The sequence below is a fragment of the Saccopteryx leptura genome, chromosome 2 (assembly GCF_036850995.1).
Source record: "Saccopteryx leptura isolate mSacLep1 chromosome 2, mSacLep1_pri_phased_curated, whole genome shotgun sequence".
NCBI lineage: Eukaryota > Metazoa > Chordata > Mammalia > Chiroptera > Emballonuridae > Saccopteryx > Saccopteryx leptura.
In genome coordinates this window covers 331,640,327-331,656,842 of record NC_089504.1, presented here as the reverse complement: position 1 = coordinate 331,656,842, position 16,516 = coordinate 331,640,327, and the positions used below count along the sequence as shown (strand labels likewise).

Here is a 16,516-nt window from a genome sequence, read left to right as displayed (position 1 = left end):
TTAAATGAATTCAAGAAGCTTACCAAGGAAAGATTCTGTTGAATCCTTTTGTAAAATGTAATGTTTATGTTTGTGAAAGTAGCTTGTATATTGTCTCTTTAACTTAAGAAGAAAGACGTTCTTTCCAACCATTGTCTTTTTCTTTTTCTTAAAATAATATATTTTTGTTGACTCTCTAAGGCTTTTTACTTCAAGGATAGCTGATTAGGATTATGAATAATATAAATGGAATAATACATTTTTTTTTACCTCCATAAATATCAACAAAAAAATAGTTTTCAACCACTATTATTTTTTTAATTAAAAAATTATTTTTATTGATTTTAGAGAGAGAAAGGGAGAGAGAGAGAGACATTAACATTGCTCTGTTCCTGTATGTGCCCTGGCCAGGGATTGAACCAACAATCTCTGCTTGGGCTGACGCTCTAACCAACTGGGCTATTTATTTGGCCAGGGCAAGAACCACTATTTTAAATACAGAACCATAATCCCATTTTTTCCTATCCTTTTTAGCTTTGTAGATTTTATTGCTATTTTATATCTTAAAATATCAACAGTAGAAAAACTTGTGTTTTTTCTGTTTTTCAGCATAAACATTCAGTGATTAATACAAGGATGGACAAAAGTATGTTAAATTACCAGCCATCATTACCTAAAAGATAAATCATAAGGATACAAAATAATATTAAGACAAATAATACAATAAATAATATAATAATTAATAAATAAAAAATAAGACAAGAATAAACTCTGTTTTATGTACTCACAGCTATAAAGCTCCTTTTACCCACCCCTGTATATTCAGATGCTGATAACACTGATGCCCTGTGGTTTTAAAACAATTATACAGGTTGAAATTTAATCATAAATTGAGTTAGCTACTTATTTCATTGTGGATTATTTATTGTACTAGTAGTTCCTTAACGTTTTCTGTAAATTCAAGTTTTAAAAATCAAATTTATATAAAGCCTGGTTTATTTAAAGTTGCTGCGTTATTTGAAATTCCATAGTAAAATCTCATGGTAAACTGAGGTTTAACTGCTCTTGGTGGTATATCACTTAATACGTTGCTATGTTGTGTGTTTTAGGCCATGACCACAATGTTTCTTCAGTAGCCATCATGCCCAATGGAGATCATATAGTGTCAGCTTCAAGGGATAAAACTATAAAAATGTGGGAAGTGCAAACTGGGTAAGTAGATTTAGTTGAATATTAAACAAAATTGTGTTTCAGTAATTTTGGCTTTCTCCCATAATGATCACCATGACAATTATCTATTTTAAGTTTGGATCTCTAAATGTATCCCAAAAAAGAACAAATTATAAATGAAACGCTATGTCTTTGGGAGCCTGCCTCTTCCCTCCCTCCCTCCCTCCCTCCCTTCCTTCCTATTATTTTTTCTTAGAGAGATGGAGGGACAGACAGAAAAGGAGAGCTATGAGAAGCATCAACTCATAGTTGTGGTACCTTAGTTGCATTGATTGATTTCTCATATGTGCCTTGACCAGGGGTCTCCAGCCAAGTCAGTGACCTTGGGCTTCAAGCCAGCAATGTTTGGTCTCAAGCCAGCAACCATGGGGTCATGTCTATGATCCCATGCTCAAGCTGGTGAGCCCATACTCAAGCCAGCAACCTCGAGGTTTTGAACCAGGGTCCTCAGCATCCCAGGCTGACACTGTATCCACTATACCACCACCTGGTCAGGTGGGAGCCATTTCTGTGTAATGGCTTATTTTCTCTGTGGTCTTCTTTTAGGTGATCTCTCTGGGTTGAAATAAAATGTAAATAACATTTGTGCAGGTATGCCCCTATTAGGTTTAATTTGGTTGTGCTTAGAATCATACGATTGTTAAAATAGAATTTTAACCCACTGGTTTTAGCCAGATTAGTAGAGCATGCCTTTTTTTCCAACATGGCTAGAAATATTTTTGTTAGGTGTTGTGTGTGTTAGTTTTGAAAAGATTTTCTCTGTATATTTTACTTTCTAGATTTTGTTGATTTGTTTAGCTCCTTAATGATATTCCCATCAGCTATTTTAACTGATGTTTGACTTTCTAGCCTGTCCCTATCTTGTATTAACCAGGAATGTACATTTATTCTGTTGACTTGCATATGATTTTACTAACTTGGTGCCATTTTCTCCATTCCAGTACACATAGCAAGTTTTGTATTGCTTCTAGGAGGCTTCCCAATTAATTGCCACTAACACCATAAATTATTGCTTATTTTGACAGCTACTGTGTGAAGACATTCACAGGACATAGAGAATGGGTACGTATGGTGAGGCCAAATCAGGACGGCACTCTGATAGCCAGCTGTTCCAATGACCAGACTGTGCGCGTATGGGTCGTAGCAACAAAGGAATGCAAGGCTGAGCTTCGAGAACATGAGCATGTGGTAGAATGCATTTCCTGGGCTCCAGAAAGCTCGTATTCTTCCATCTCTGAAGCGACAGGATCTGAGGTAATGTGATTTATGTGTCATTTCATGATTTTATTGCTGATATCTCAGAACCTTAGATAACTTTTCTGATTGTCCATTTCTGGGCATTTGAAAACATGTATTCCAGAATTCTGAATCTTGAAATATTTTACTCTTTTCAACTTGCAGATGTGTTTGTGTTTATGTTTTTAACCATTGATTGTTATTGCTATCAGCTGACCCTTAATGTGTAATGGGGGTTCTCCTAGAGAGTAAAAGTGGTCATTCAAATTTATCAGAAATACCAGTGCAAAATAAAACTTACAAGAGAGGTTAAAGTTGTCTTTTAGAAAAATAGCCCTTATTTAATGAACATAATTATTTTATTTAAAAAAAATTTTTGGTGGAATGCAGTTTAGTATTTGAATATTTGTTTTAGATGAAGAATATTTCAAATGGAGGCCTCTGATACCCTTGATCATTAGAAGCACTAAGTCTTGAGTTCTATATTTCTTCATAATTCTTAACTTGTGTTCTTCATGATATTATTTTATATGATTAATATCTTAAAAGTAAATTAAGAATATCATTTTTGTAAGTTATTATAAGCCAAAAATAACCACATATTTTTTTTATTGAGACCTTTCTTTTTTTTTTTTTTTTTTTTTTTTTTTTTTTTTTCATTTTTCTGAAGCTGGAAACGGGGAGAGACAGTCAGACAGACTCCCGCATGCGCCCGACCGGGATCCACCCGGCACGCCCACCATGGGGCGACGCTCTGCCCACCAGGGGGCGATGCTCTGCCCATCCTGGGCGTCGCCATATTGCGACCAGAGCCACTCTAGCGCCTGGGGCAGAGGCCACAGAGCCATCCCCAGCGCCCGGGCCATCTTTGCTCCAATGGAGCCTTGGCTGCGGGAGGGGAAGAGAGAGACAGAGAGGAAAGTGCGGCGGAGGGGTGGAGAAGCAAATGGGCGCTTCTCCTGTGTGCCCTGGCCGGGAATCGAACCCGGGTCCTCCGCACGCTAGGCCGTATTGAGACCTTTCTAATATGGATTTTTAAAAATCACATTTTAGCAAATGAAGATAGAGGCCCCCCCCCCCCCTTATTTTTCTAAATGAAGCTATTGAAATCTCTATTGTTGGCTGGCTGGTTGAAGTTTCAAAATCCTTTTACTGCCCTCTGGTGGTAGTTACATACCATATGTCATAAATTTGATTCTAGCTTGACTTTAGATATAAAAGTTTTATTACATGTTTTTTTATTCTTCCTGATTACATTAGTCTTGACCACTAAATTTATCATCTTGGTATTTTAGAAACTGAATCTTAACCCTAAGTAGAGATTTTCTATATTTATATTATCTGGGACCTTCCTGTGTAGTCTGTGTATGTTAAAAGACTTGTGCATTTTGATACAGTAAAACAGGATGAATAAGTCCTGGAGCTGTAATGTACAGCATACTGGAAGTTTGCTAAGAAGGTAGTTCTTAAGTATGCTCACCACCATAAAAGGGGAAGGTTACGTGAGGCGATGTATATGATAATTAGCTTAGTTATAATGATCATTTTACAGTGTATATGTATTTCAAAACATCAAGTTGTATGCCTTAAATAGATAACAATTTTTGCTTGTTAAAAAAATTGCATTTTTATAAAATTGGAAATATAGATTATTGATAGAAGTAATTTAAAGTTCTTACATAACTTCTTGTATGGGAAACTTAATTTTTATGTGTTTTCTTTAGACTAAAAAAAGTGGCAAGCCTGGGCCATTCTTACTGTCTGGATCCAGAGACAAGACTATTAAGATGTGGGATGTCAGTACTGGCATGTGCCTTATGACCCTTGTAAGTTTGAGTAATCTCACTGCTGCTTTTGTATCTTTACTGTGTTTATGTCTTCTTGAGTTTGATACCTTGTGATACTTATTTAATTTGAATACGTCCAGGTTTTAAAATAACTTATTGACTGACCAGGCAGTGGCATAGTGGACAGAGTGTCAGCCTGAGACGCTAAGGACCCAGGTTGAAACCCCGAGGTCTCCAGCTTGAGTGTGGGATCATAGACATGACCCCATGGTTACTGGTTTGAGGCCCCGGTCAGTGGCTTGAGTGAGGGATCACTGGCTCTACTGGAGCCTCCAGTCAAGTCACATATGAGAAAGCATCAGTGAACAACTAAGGTGCCACAACTATGAGTTGATGGTTCTCATTTCTCTTTCTTCCTGTCTGTCCCTCTCTTCTCTTTCTTAAAACAAAAATCTTTATGAAGATACCTTTTCTTAAACTTTTGTTATTCCATTGTTTCAATGACATGAAAGTTATTTTTAATCAAGGTCATGTTGTATAAAGGATCATCATAGCTGTAAAAATTATATACTGTCTCCTGTGGAGGGGAAGTTTGTATAGACTCATTTCTTTTTGAAGCTGTTACCTTTTCAGTTTCACAGAATTTCATTTTAATATGAGTCCTTTAACTGTTACCTGTTTTTTTCACATGTTCGTTTATTTGGTTTACTTTACTATTCTGAAATTAATGGTGGTAGCTTTGTGACTTGGAAATACTTACCTCATTTTAGGATCACCTAGATTTCAGCATGTGGATACATAAATGGTAGTACAGATTGGGGACATTTTTGTTTGCCTAAGAGATTTCCACAGGGATCTGTGAATATTAATCCAGTAGCAGTTTTTGTAATTTGGCAGCCATATTTGTTTTAGAGATTCCTTAAGTGCTAACTGTGCTTTCAAGTGATTATATTTCTGTAGAGGATGGTAGACACATGGAAGTATCATCAAGAATTAATTAGAAAATTCAATTGACCTTTAGTAGTATACTAAACCTAGTTCAGATATACTATATTGCTGTTAGAAAAGATGGTCCACATTTGAAGTCAGAAAGCATGTGCTCTCCTCTTTTGTAACAACACAGGTCACCATTAATTTCCCTGAAGGTTTCTGGCTCCTATTTTTCAGTTGAAGTCAGTGGGGGTGGGTATATATTTTTTCTGCTTTATTTTGGTATGGCTACATGAAATGTGGTTTGACTTTTTTTTTTTAACAGAGACAGACAGATAGGAATGGAGAGATGAGAAGCATCAATCATTAGTTTTTCGTTGTGTGTTGCAATACCTTAGTTGTTCATTGATTGCTTTCTCATACGTGCCTTGAACATGGGCCTTCAGCAGATCGAGTAACCCCTTGTTCGAGCCAGTGTCTTTGGGTCCAAGCTGGTGAGCTTTTTGCTCAAACCAGATGAGCCCACGCTCAGGCTGGAAACCTCAGGGTCTCGAACCTGGGTCCTCTGCATCCCAGTCTGACGCTCTATCCACTGCGCCACCGCCTGGTCAGGCTGGTTTGACTTTTGTTGAGACTTCTCCCTCTAGTGATTGGTGACTTTTATAGTTCACTATAATAGAATGAAGTTTTATAAATAAGGGCAAGGACAGAGTAAACCAAGACAGAGAATATGTCACCTTGGTTGTTGAAGTTTTTTTTTTGTTTGTTTTTATCTGCTACTAGCCACATGCAGCTGTGGAGCTCTTGAAATGTGCTAGTGAGACTGAACTGAATTGTTGTGTTTAATTTTAGCTATTTTATATTTATATAGCCATGTGTGATGGCTACCCTGCTGTACTGTACAGTTCTGAACCTTTTTCTTACGTTACTATGTAGATGAATAGGATTTTTTAAAAATAACAATGTACTGGCCCTGGCTGGTTGGCTCAGTGGTAGAGTGTCGGCCTGGCGTGTGGAAGTCCCGGGTTCGATTTCCGGCCAGGGCACACAGGAGAAGCGCCCATCTGCTTCTCCACCCCTCCCCCTCTCCTTCCTCTCTGTCTCTCTTCCCCTCCTGCAGCCAAGGCTCCATTGGAGCAAAGATGGCCCGGGCGCTGGGGATGGCTCCATGGCCTCTGCCTCAGGTACTAGACTGGCTCTGGTCGCAACAGAGCGATGCCCCGGATGGGCAGAGCATCGCCCCCTGATGGGCGTGCCAGGTGGATCCCGGTCGGGCGCATGCGGGAGTCTGTCTGACTGCCTCCCCGTTTCCAGCTTCAGAAAAATACAAAATAAATAAATAAAAATAAATAAATAAAATAACAATGTACTGTACAGGCCTGACCTGGGGTAGTGCAGTGAATAAAGTGTCGACCTGGAACACAGAGGTCGCCAGTTTGAAACCCGGGGCTTGTCTGGTCAAAGCGCATATAAGAGTTGGTGCTTCCTGCTCCTCCCCCTTCTCTCTCTTTCTCTCTTTCCTCTCTAAAATGAATAAATAATATCTTTTTTTTAAAAAAATGTACATACTACTTTGTAGTGAATTTTTTTTTTTTAAAGCGAGAGAGAGGGGTAGACAGGAAGGGGGAGAGATAAGCATCAACTCTTCATTGTGGCGCCTTAGTTCTTCATTGATTGATTGCTTAATTGCTTTCTCATATGTGCCTAGCCCAGGGTGGAGGGAATTTTAGCAGAGTGAGTGACCCTTTTCTCAAGCAAGCGACTGGGGACTGAAGCTACCCACCTCGTGCTCACACTGGTGAACCTGTGTTCAGACCGGATGAGCCTGCACTCAAGCTGATGACCTCGGGGTTTCGAACCTGGGTCCTCAGCATCCCAGTCCAACATTCTGTTCACTGCACCACCTCCTGCAGTAGTGAACTTTTAATTTATAAGATATATAGCACTTGCTCATGTCATTAGATACACTCTACATTGATTACATGCAGTGCTTTGATGAACATCTTTGTTAACTAAATCTCTGAGCATATTCTTAATTATTTCTTAGGCTAAATTGCAAGAAATAGAAATGCTGGAACAGGAGATTGGATGAGTGGATGATTAGATGCAGCGAATATCTGTATATCTTTCACCTAGAGCAGCAGTTCTCAACCTGTGGGTCGCGACCCACAGGTTGAGAATCGCTGACCTAGAGTCACCAGTTGTTAACATTTTCCTGTGTGTGTGTGTGTGTTTGTGTTTATGTATAGTTTGCTGAACAATTGGTTACTTGTAGACATCATGACATGTATCACCTGAGAACAAGGGTATTCTACCGTTAACCATGGAATTTAACATTGGCCCTGGCCGATTGCTCAGGCGGTTGAAGTGTCATCCCCAAACACCAAGGTTGTGGGTTTGATCCCTGGTTAGGGTACTTATAGGAAGCTACCAGTGAATGCACAACTAAGTGGAACAACAAATCAGTGCTTTTCTCTCTCCCCCTGCCTGTCTCTGTCTCTCCTACCCTCCCTCTCTCTAAAATCAATATAAAGATAAATTTAACAATATGCCATATAATTTCTTCAACTGTTCAATAGTGTTTTTTATAAATTTATGTAGCCTCTATTCAGGAGTCAGTCAAGCATCATTCACTGCATTTATTTTTTAGTTTCCAGTTTTTTAACCTAGAAGAATTTTCTAGACTTTCTTTTCTGTTTGTCTTTTTTGGCATTGAACTTTTGGTACATTAGTTTCATTGTGCTTTGAGTTAAGGCTTAGTACTTTCATAGATGCTATTTAAATAATTTGTCCCTTCACTAAGTCAGATATGTTTTTGTTCTTAAGGTGGGTCATGATAACTGGGTACGTGGAGTTCTGTTCCATTCTGGGGGGAAGTTTATTTTGAGTTGTGCTGATGACAAGACCCTCCGTGTATGGGATTATAAGAACAAGCGATGCATGAAGACCCTCAATGCGCATGAACACTTTGTTACCTCCTTGGGTATGTATGAGTTACGAGGTTTCTGGGTAAATTTTGGAGTGCCATATATAACAAGTTTTATGTAACCATGTGGACTTTTCCAGGTAAGAAATGACCATGGCTTTTAGGACAGAGTAGAGAAGACTGATCAAAAACTTTTGTGAATTCTTATTATTGTTTTAAATTCTTTAACTCATTCTCACCATCATCAGCCTTGTGGTATAAAAATTACTTTCTCCATTGCACAACTTTGGTTTTGAAGACTAGAATTGTGAAGAGGATGCTTACTGATGACTGTAATGGATAATTTTTCTCTCCTACTAGTTTGTAGATTTCTCAGAGGAAATCTTATTCAACCTTTTTCCTCTGGCAGGTATATGCTGTCATGTACTGGAAGCCCAGAGAATTCTATTTCAGTTTAATAAGCATCCTTACTATCATCTGGAGTATAATTGAAGATAGTGAATATATTTAAATGTAATACACTAGGGCAGTGGTCCCCAACCCCTGGGCCTCAGAACGGTACCGGTCCGTGGGCCATTTGGTACCAGTCCGCAGAGAAAGAATAAATAACTTACATTATTTCCATTTTATTTATATTTAAGTCTGAACTATGTTTTGTTTTTAAAAAATGACCAGATTCCCTCTGTTACATTCGTCTAAGAAGACTACTCTTGCCTGACCTGTGGTGGCGCAGTGGATAAAGCGTCGACCTGGAAATGCTGAGGTCGCCGGTTCAAAAACCCTGGGCTTGCCTGGTCAAGGCACATATGGGAGTTGATGCTTCCTGCTCCTCCCCCTGTTCTCTCTCTATCTCTCCCTCTATCTCTCCCTCTCTCTCTTCCCTCTCTCCCTAATAAAAATGAATAAATAAAATCTAAAAAAGTAAATAAATAAAAAAATTTAAAAAAAAATTTGTCATTAAAAAAAAAAAAAATAGACTACTCTTGACGCTTGTCTCGGTCACGTGATACATTTATCTGTCCCACCCTAAAGGCTGATCCGTGAAAATATTTTCTGACATTAAACCGGTCTGTGGCCCAAAAAAGGTTGGGGACCACTGCACTAGGGCATGATGGATCTAATGGTGAAAGTAAAGCCTCAGCATAATAGGGCTAATACCCACCTCAGGATGGTTACAAGGATTTGACATGAATATAAAGCATTAATATTTAGCTTGGAACATAGTAATTATTCAGTAAATGGATACATTGAGGCTGTCCTTGTAAGATTTGAGTATTCAGCCTCCTAGGAAAGGTGGTAGTGGAGATAAGTCTCGGTCTCTCTGATCTAGTTGGTTGCCTTGATACCTTTTAGGGGTAAATGTATGGGTGTATATATAAAGAAAAAAAGTGAGTATTCCTAGACTTGCTTGTTTAGTGGCTTATTACAAAATGTATCTGGCCCTGGCCGGTTGGCTCAGCGGTAGAGCGTCGGCCCGGCATGTGGAAGTCCTGGATTTGATTCCGAGCCAGGGCACACAGGGTGCTTCTCCACCCTTCCCCCTCTTCTTCCTCTCTATCTCTCTCTTCCCCTCCCGCAGCCAAGGCTCCATTGGAGCAAAGTTGGCCCGGGCGCTGAGGATGGCTCTGGTTGCAATGGAGCAACGCCCCAGATGGGCAGAGCATCGCCCCCTAGTGGGCTTGCCTGGTGGATCCCAGTCCCGGGTGCATGCAGGAGTGTGTCTCTCTGCCTCCCCACTTCTCACTTCAGAAAAATACAAAAAAATAAAAATAAAAAATGTATCTGGCTCAACCTGATTTTAAAATAAGCCTTTTCTTTTTCTTTCAGATTTCCATAAGACGGCACCATATGTGGTTACTGGCAGTGTAGATCAAACAGTAAAGGTGTGGGAGTGCCGTTGATTGAGTCTCATTTGGCCCCACCTCCCTTTTTTCCTCTGGATGCACTCTGATGATACCATGGTTATCCTATTGAGCTCTGTTTAAATAAATATTGTCCTTTCATGTAAATTATTCTGGATGTAGATTGAGCTTATTAAATGTTACACACAAAGTATTCATGCATGGAGAATCCAAATTGTATACTGTAAATTTACATACGTTGTCTAGAAGTACCATAGGGTTTAAAAACCTGGGCTGGCATTGGTCACACCAGGACTAAGAAGGCAGAAATTGAATAAATTGAACTAGGGCACTAAACTGAATAATTGACAGTGTCATTTTATGTTGGATTATTCCTGTTTTTCTTTCTGCTGTCTGTTGGTGCCTGACTTGATGGCCTCATTTGGGGGAAAGTGGTGGTTATTAGGGCTTTTTTCTGAAATGTGTATCTATGTAACATCACTTAAGTGTGCTTAATAAATCTTCTTTAAAGATGTTAGATGATAAGGCTACAATTCAAAACCTTCTGAACCATCTATGTAATTATTGAGGATTACACATTGGAATTTTTGTCATGACACATTTGCCAAACCAATAGGATTCTTTTGTTTTGGCAGCCTATCAAGCGGAGGCTAGTGGTATATTTATGTAAGGAAATGACTGTAAATCTCAAATAAGAAAAATCTCAGCAGCTGATAGCAAATCATTTATTTCATTTGGGTCTTAATGCTTTGTAAGCAGGTTAAAAAAATCACTGTAATACTGTAAGCTTCTATTTTCCACACTAGACACCCTTCTAGTTGTATTCTCCATACTGTTAGACTGTATAGTGATGTGACTGCCAAGTAGAATTTAATCTTCCCATTGAGTGTGTCATGATACAAATCACTTTGTTTTTGATGTTTTTTAGAGATGTGCAATGTGCATTACATAATCACAGAAATACGGAAAAGCTTATGTATGCTCATTTTAAGGGAGTGGTAGAAATACAGCAGTTTTTTTTTTCTACATGAATCTGATACCAGTTTGAACTGTATTTAACTTACAGGTTAAAAAAGACAGGGTTTAATGGCGTGTGCATAAAAATGTACTGTTTTCACCTTTTGTTTATATATAAATGTTTATAAGTATATGGACCTATCAGGTGGATAAGTCTGTATATGTATATCACACACATACAACCTCCATGTCCTTGGGTCCTGAGTTTTTGAAGATGTGCTAAAACGTACATTAGAGTAAATCTTGCTGTGGAATGCCATGCTTTTAGAGTAAACCCTTTTTGATCCTAAAGCTTCTGAAAACTAGGTATGAGTCTGGGAATTTTTCCCACTTAAAGGAAAATCATCCATTATCTGTCCCCATCCCCAGTTTGGCTGTTCAGCATTTTACACATCCCTGATACATTGTATATTGTGATCCAAAGTTGAATAGAATTTTTGTGACTTTGGAAACAATATTCCATTACAGATTATTAATTAATTAGTTGCTTAGCTAACCAATAGGTTTTTTAAAGGTCATTTGAAAAGTTAAAAGAACAATGAAATATCAAAGACAGTTTAACAAAGAAATTTATTCTGAACTTCATTTTATTCCTTTGTATAATATGTGATTTTATAAAATGTTCCTTCTAGTATTTAATGGAAATTTGGTTTCTGGAGAATACAAAGGGTTAGAGTTACTATCCGGTAGATACACAAAGAATAGGCTGTATATAGTAAAGCAGCTTTATGTCTAGCTTGCGTCTTTTTGTTTGTTTGCTTGTTTGTTTTTAATTCCTGAGAGATGTCTCTGGAAGGAGAAGTATTTTGAGAACTAATGGCTATTTTTGAGGACAAAAATTACAACTTAAGCTACCGTAATTCTTAAATACAGTAGAATAACTTTCAGGACAATACTGCCTCACAACCCTGCTCACATTGAGAAGTCTTCATTTTTGTTTCCCCTTAGCTGTTCTGACTGGATTTTTCAACAAAAGCTACGGAAAATCTTTGTTCTTGTTTGCTGCTATTTCATGTCCTGTTTTAAGAAATATACATAGAAATGGTGCATCTTAACATTTGTTTGTACATGTATAAGTGTCTTGTATTTTAATTCATTTTTAGCATGTAGCAACACAAATTGTTTAAGGGTAAGCCACAACATCTAGAAATCACTCATAGATATGAACAATAAAAGAAAAAGCAGTACCGATTTAGGAGGAAACAAAGCTGCTGTTTGATGGGTTTTTTCCCCTGCAGCATACAGTGACCTTTGTTGACAAAGGAGAAATGTTATTATCTATAAACAAAGCTGTCCTTACTTGGGAGATTGCCACAGCCTACTGCTTAGTTGAGTTACCAGACATCCTCCATTTAAGAAGCAGCGTACATTGAATCTCAGGGATGGTCCTCAACTGGATCCAAATGTAAGGAGCCCTGTTTGAATAATGAAGGGGGTAGGGGAGAGTGATCAATCCAGAATCTGATTTTCAGAGGTTTCCTGCACTGTTGTTTGAAATTGCCCCGTTGATGCCCTTTCTTCTTGTTTCCTCTTGTTTTCTCTGTCTGCTGTCTAACCCTGTGCCTTGCCTGGGATAAGTACAATGATGAGGTTACTGGTTTGGATTGTAAGTACAGGAATTTATTAATTGGTTTAGAGGTTCACTGCTGCTTTGTCACTTTCTCAATCAAATTGGCCATTTATTTAAGAAATAAAGAGCTGGTAGAATTGCATCCTCAGATGATTATTGACTTTGTGTGTGTGTGAAAAGACATTCCAGTGCCACCCTAATATAATGTGCCCAAGAAGTCCTAGCTGTACTCTTGAAAGTGCAAGCCACAGAAACTGGTTTAGAAATGGCTTGGAGAATAGTTGCTTTTTGACATGGCATCTTGCACTTTAGGAGACTAAGACCGTCCAGTTTTTTCCATGTGTGGTGTGACCAATGGTGTGCCCAGAGCACTGCTCTAAAATCACTAGTGTTAGCAAGTCGGCCGGGCTATGGGGCGCTTGCTGTAGTTTTTGGAAGCTTTGGCTCTAGATCACCAAGCCCAGTCTCCTTACTGTCAGTGCCCTGCTCTCCTGTTTGCCTCTTTTTGTTTCTGTGTGAACTTCCAGGTAATATCACTCATTAAATAGTTTTTTGTAAATTTATTTAAAGAAAAACTATTTAAAAGTAAAAGATATTTTGTTTTGTTGACAGTGGTGGCTTGATAATCCTTAAGCAACTGACATTAAAATTATTGGATTGAAGGACGAGGCACTTAAAATGGTTACTCTTTCTGTCCAGGTGTATATAAGTTCAATGTGTTAATCTAGATGATGCAAAGAAGAATCTCCTGGTAGAGAAGCAACATGTACAAAATTGGTGGAAAAGGTTTTGTTTTTGTTTTTTTCCAGTGGGGCGGGGGGAGGGCAAGCTGGATTTTCAAGTCACGACTGGACTGAACTGGCCTTTTTTTCTTTCCACTATATCATGTAAGTAGCTGCTTTCTTGTCCTGCCTATCCTTCAGGCATCCCTAAAGCTCACTCTGAAGATGACAGACACAAACACAAAATCTTCGAGTTAGAAGTTGATTCTGACACTGACGTGAAGGCAAGCATTGATTTCTTATGAACGTTGCTGAGGTGGTGATTGGAGAAAACAGTTCCCCAAATTGTAAGAGTTAACTGAAGATATTGACACAATTTTAAAAAATCAGTAAAGGAATGTATATAATATTGCTCTTGTGTTTTACAGTAAGATTTGTTGCTCTCAGACTGTGTAAAACAAAATTTATTCATGTTTTCTGCATATTAAAAAATCTTATTGTACCAATTGGTAAACTATTAAATGCCTATAAAACTAGATGCGATTTTTTTTTTTGTTTGTTTTGTGCACAGGTTTAAAGACTTGAGTCCTAATAGGAAGTGGGACTGTTAAGCACTAGTCCTGGCGTAAGGTGCAGATTGGTGCCAGGCAGCAGTGCCTTGGTGGAAGGCTTTTTCCCCTTTCGACTCACTTTGCTTTATACTTCCTGTTTGGAGGAAGGAGCAGTGGTTGGTTGTAGGGGCTCTTGTGGGATTTGCCAGCTGCAGGCTGTTTTCCAAGGAACCAACCTCCCCTCCAGCAGCCCTTTCTGATTGTCTCTGAAGCTGAGGCCAGAGAGCTGAAGCCAGAAATGACCTATAATGGCCTATGGCCCCTCTTAAAAAGATTTGACCCTCTTGTGGTTGTCAGGGACCAGAGACGGGTTTTGTTTCAAATTTTGGTTGAAATGTGCCAAAAGTATTCACCCTTGCCCCAGAACTCAATGGCTTTCTCTTTGCTTGAAACATGTTGGATGTCCTGCCTTTCATCCCAGACTGTTGTTCAGCTAGTGTCCAGAGTGTCTTTAGGGCAACCAAGAATTCTCCAGCCATTTTCATATATAAACAACTTGAATGATGTGATGGGTCTTCTTATAGCCTGGTACTGGGAGTCACCTCTCCCCCCATGTGGGAAGCTGGCCAAGAGCACCAAAGTAATTTGCTTGAAGTTACAGTCTTCCTGCATTTTTGTAGCTTTTCCCATTTCCTTGCAAGACTTCTCTTCCCTTGGGCTAAGATCAGATGATGAGGCCAATCACTTCTCTAGGGGTGCAGTTCTTATCACTATCCTGAAGTGCTTTTAGCTGTTCAAAACTTGAGTAACTATGTCACACACATCAAGCATGCTTCCAAGATCATGTGATCCCCCAATGGAGGATGAGGGATTGGAAAATGGAAGCCTTAGTGGAGAGATGGTTTTGCATCCATCTATGTACATTATGTGACAGCTCTGGCCTTGTTTAGTCTTTGGTGAAACGTGACTTTGATGCAGACCCAATTCTCAACTGGTGACATACCAGAATCTTCTAGCATCGTGATTCTCAAATGTGTTGTTCCCCAGGCCAGCAGTATCAGCATCACCTGGGAATTTGTTAGAAATGCAAGTTCTTTGGCTCTCACACCTACTGTATCCAAACTTGGGTGGGACCAAGCAAATCCATTTTCACAAGCCATCCAGGCAACTCTGATGTAGGCTCAAGTTTGAGAACCACTGGCCTAAATGAGTCAGCTAACTTCTCATTGAAGAAGAGATTTGGACAAAAGTCATTGGTCCCTGGGCTCCACAGCTGGGATTTTAACTCGGATCACTTGGATATGTGGAGTTTATTCCTTTGTGAATATTTAGTATGGTCATCATTCATACTTAGACATGGGAAGGACCTAGCTTCATCTCATCCCTGAGCACCATTCTATCACATTTGACTCTACTCCTAACTCCATTGTGGGGTCCCCATTAAGAATGGGGTGGAGCCTGGTGGGTGGCACAGTGGATGGAGCGTCAGCCTGGGGTGCTGAGGACCCAGGTTCAAAACCAAGGTCGCAGGCCCACCAGCTTGAGCACGGGGTCACTGGCTTGAGTGTGGAATCATCAACATGATTCCATGGTCATTTTCTTGAACCCAAGGTTGTTGGCTAGAGCAACATTAACATATTGGAATGATGCTCTAAGCTACTAGGTCAGGGTGGAAATCATGTCTTCAATGGTCCGCATCTCTATTTTAATCAATAGCTTTGCCTACTAAATGGTGTTATTTTACTTTCCATTGAGGAGAAACACCTGCCCTCTGCAGGTGTCCTGATTATGCGTGTTATTTGGTCCAGTAGTTTAGACTCTGTTAGGGGCAAGAAAATACATGGGTCACATCCAGATACCTTATTCTCAGCTTCAGGATATATAAGAATTACTCAATGAAGTCTTGACAGTTTTCTCAATACTTGTATTGAACAAAGACAGACAGTTGGAGGGTAAGAGTGCAGGCAGATACTTTAAAAGTTTAATTTGGTTTAAATCTTAAAAATATTCTTAAGTTGGCCCTGGCCAGTTTGCTCAGTGGTAGAGCATTGGCCTGGCATGTTTAAGTCCCGGGTTCAATTCCCAGTCAGGGCACACAGGAGAAGTGCCAATCTGCTTCTCCACCCTTCCTCCTCTCCCTTTTATCTCTGTCTTCCCCTCCTGCAGCCAAGGCTCCACTGGAGCAAAGTTGGCTGGCCCGGGCACTGAGGATGGCTCCATGGCCTCTGGGCACTAGAATGGCTCTGGTTGCAAGGAAGCATCGCCCCCTAGTGGGCATGCCAGGCGGGTCCCAGTCAGGCACATATGGAAGTCTCGGCCTCCCCGCTTCTCACTTAAAAAAAATTAAATTAAAAAATATATATGTATGGGGGCCCTGGCCGGTTGGCTCAGCGGTAGAGCGTCGGCCTAGCGTGCGGAGGACCCGGGTTCGATTCCCGGCCAGGGCACACAGGAGAAGCGCCCATTTGCTTCTCCACCCCTCCGCTGCGCCTTCCTCTCTGTCTCTCTCTTCCCCTCCCGCAGCCAAGGCTCCACTGGAGCAAAGATGGCCCGGGCGCTGGGGATGGCTCTGTGGCCTCTGCCTCAGGCGCTAGAGTGGCTCTGGTCGCAACATGGCGACGCCCAGGATGGGCAGAGCATCGCCCCCTGGTGGGCAGAGCATTGCCCCTGGTGAGCGTGCCGGGTGGATCCCGGTCGCGCGCATGC

General features: G+C 40.0%; 1 protein-coding gene across 3 annotated transcripts in view; it reads left to right on the top strand.

The window, feature by feature from the left end:
* PAFAH1B1 (platelet activating factor acetylhydrolase 1b regulatory subunit 1) overlaps positions 1 to 13,797 on the top strand; it is a 91,705-nt gene extending 77,908 nt beyond the window's left edge. For all 3 annotated transcript variants that reach the window (XM_066363473.1, XM_066363475.1, XM_066363476.1), the window contains exons 7-11: positions 1,089 to 1,191; positions 2,235 to 2,463; positions 4,170 to 4,271; positions 7,989 to 8,145; positions 9,916 to 13,797. In XM_066363473.1, the coding sequence (XP_066219570.1) occupies positions 1,089 to 1,191; positions 2,235 to 2,463; positions 4,170 to 4,271; positions 7,989 to 8,145; positions 9,916 to 9,989 (665 nt within the window). In that variant the 3' untranslated portion in view covers positions 9,990 to 13,797. The remainder of the gene's footprint in view (positions 1 to 1,088; positions 1,192 to 2,234; positions 2,464 to 4,169; positions 4,272 to 7,988; positions 8,146 to 9,915) is intronic.
* The last annotated feature ends 2,719 nt before the right edge of the window (positions 13,798 to 16,516 follow it).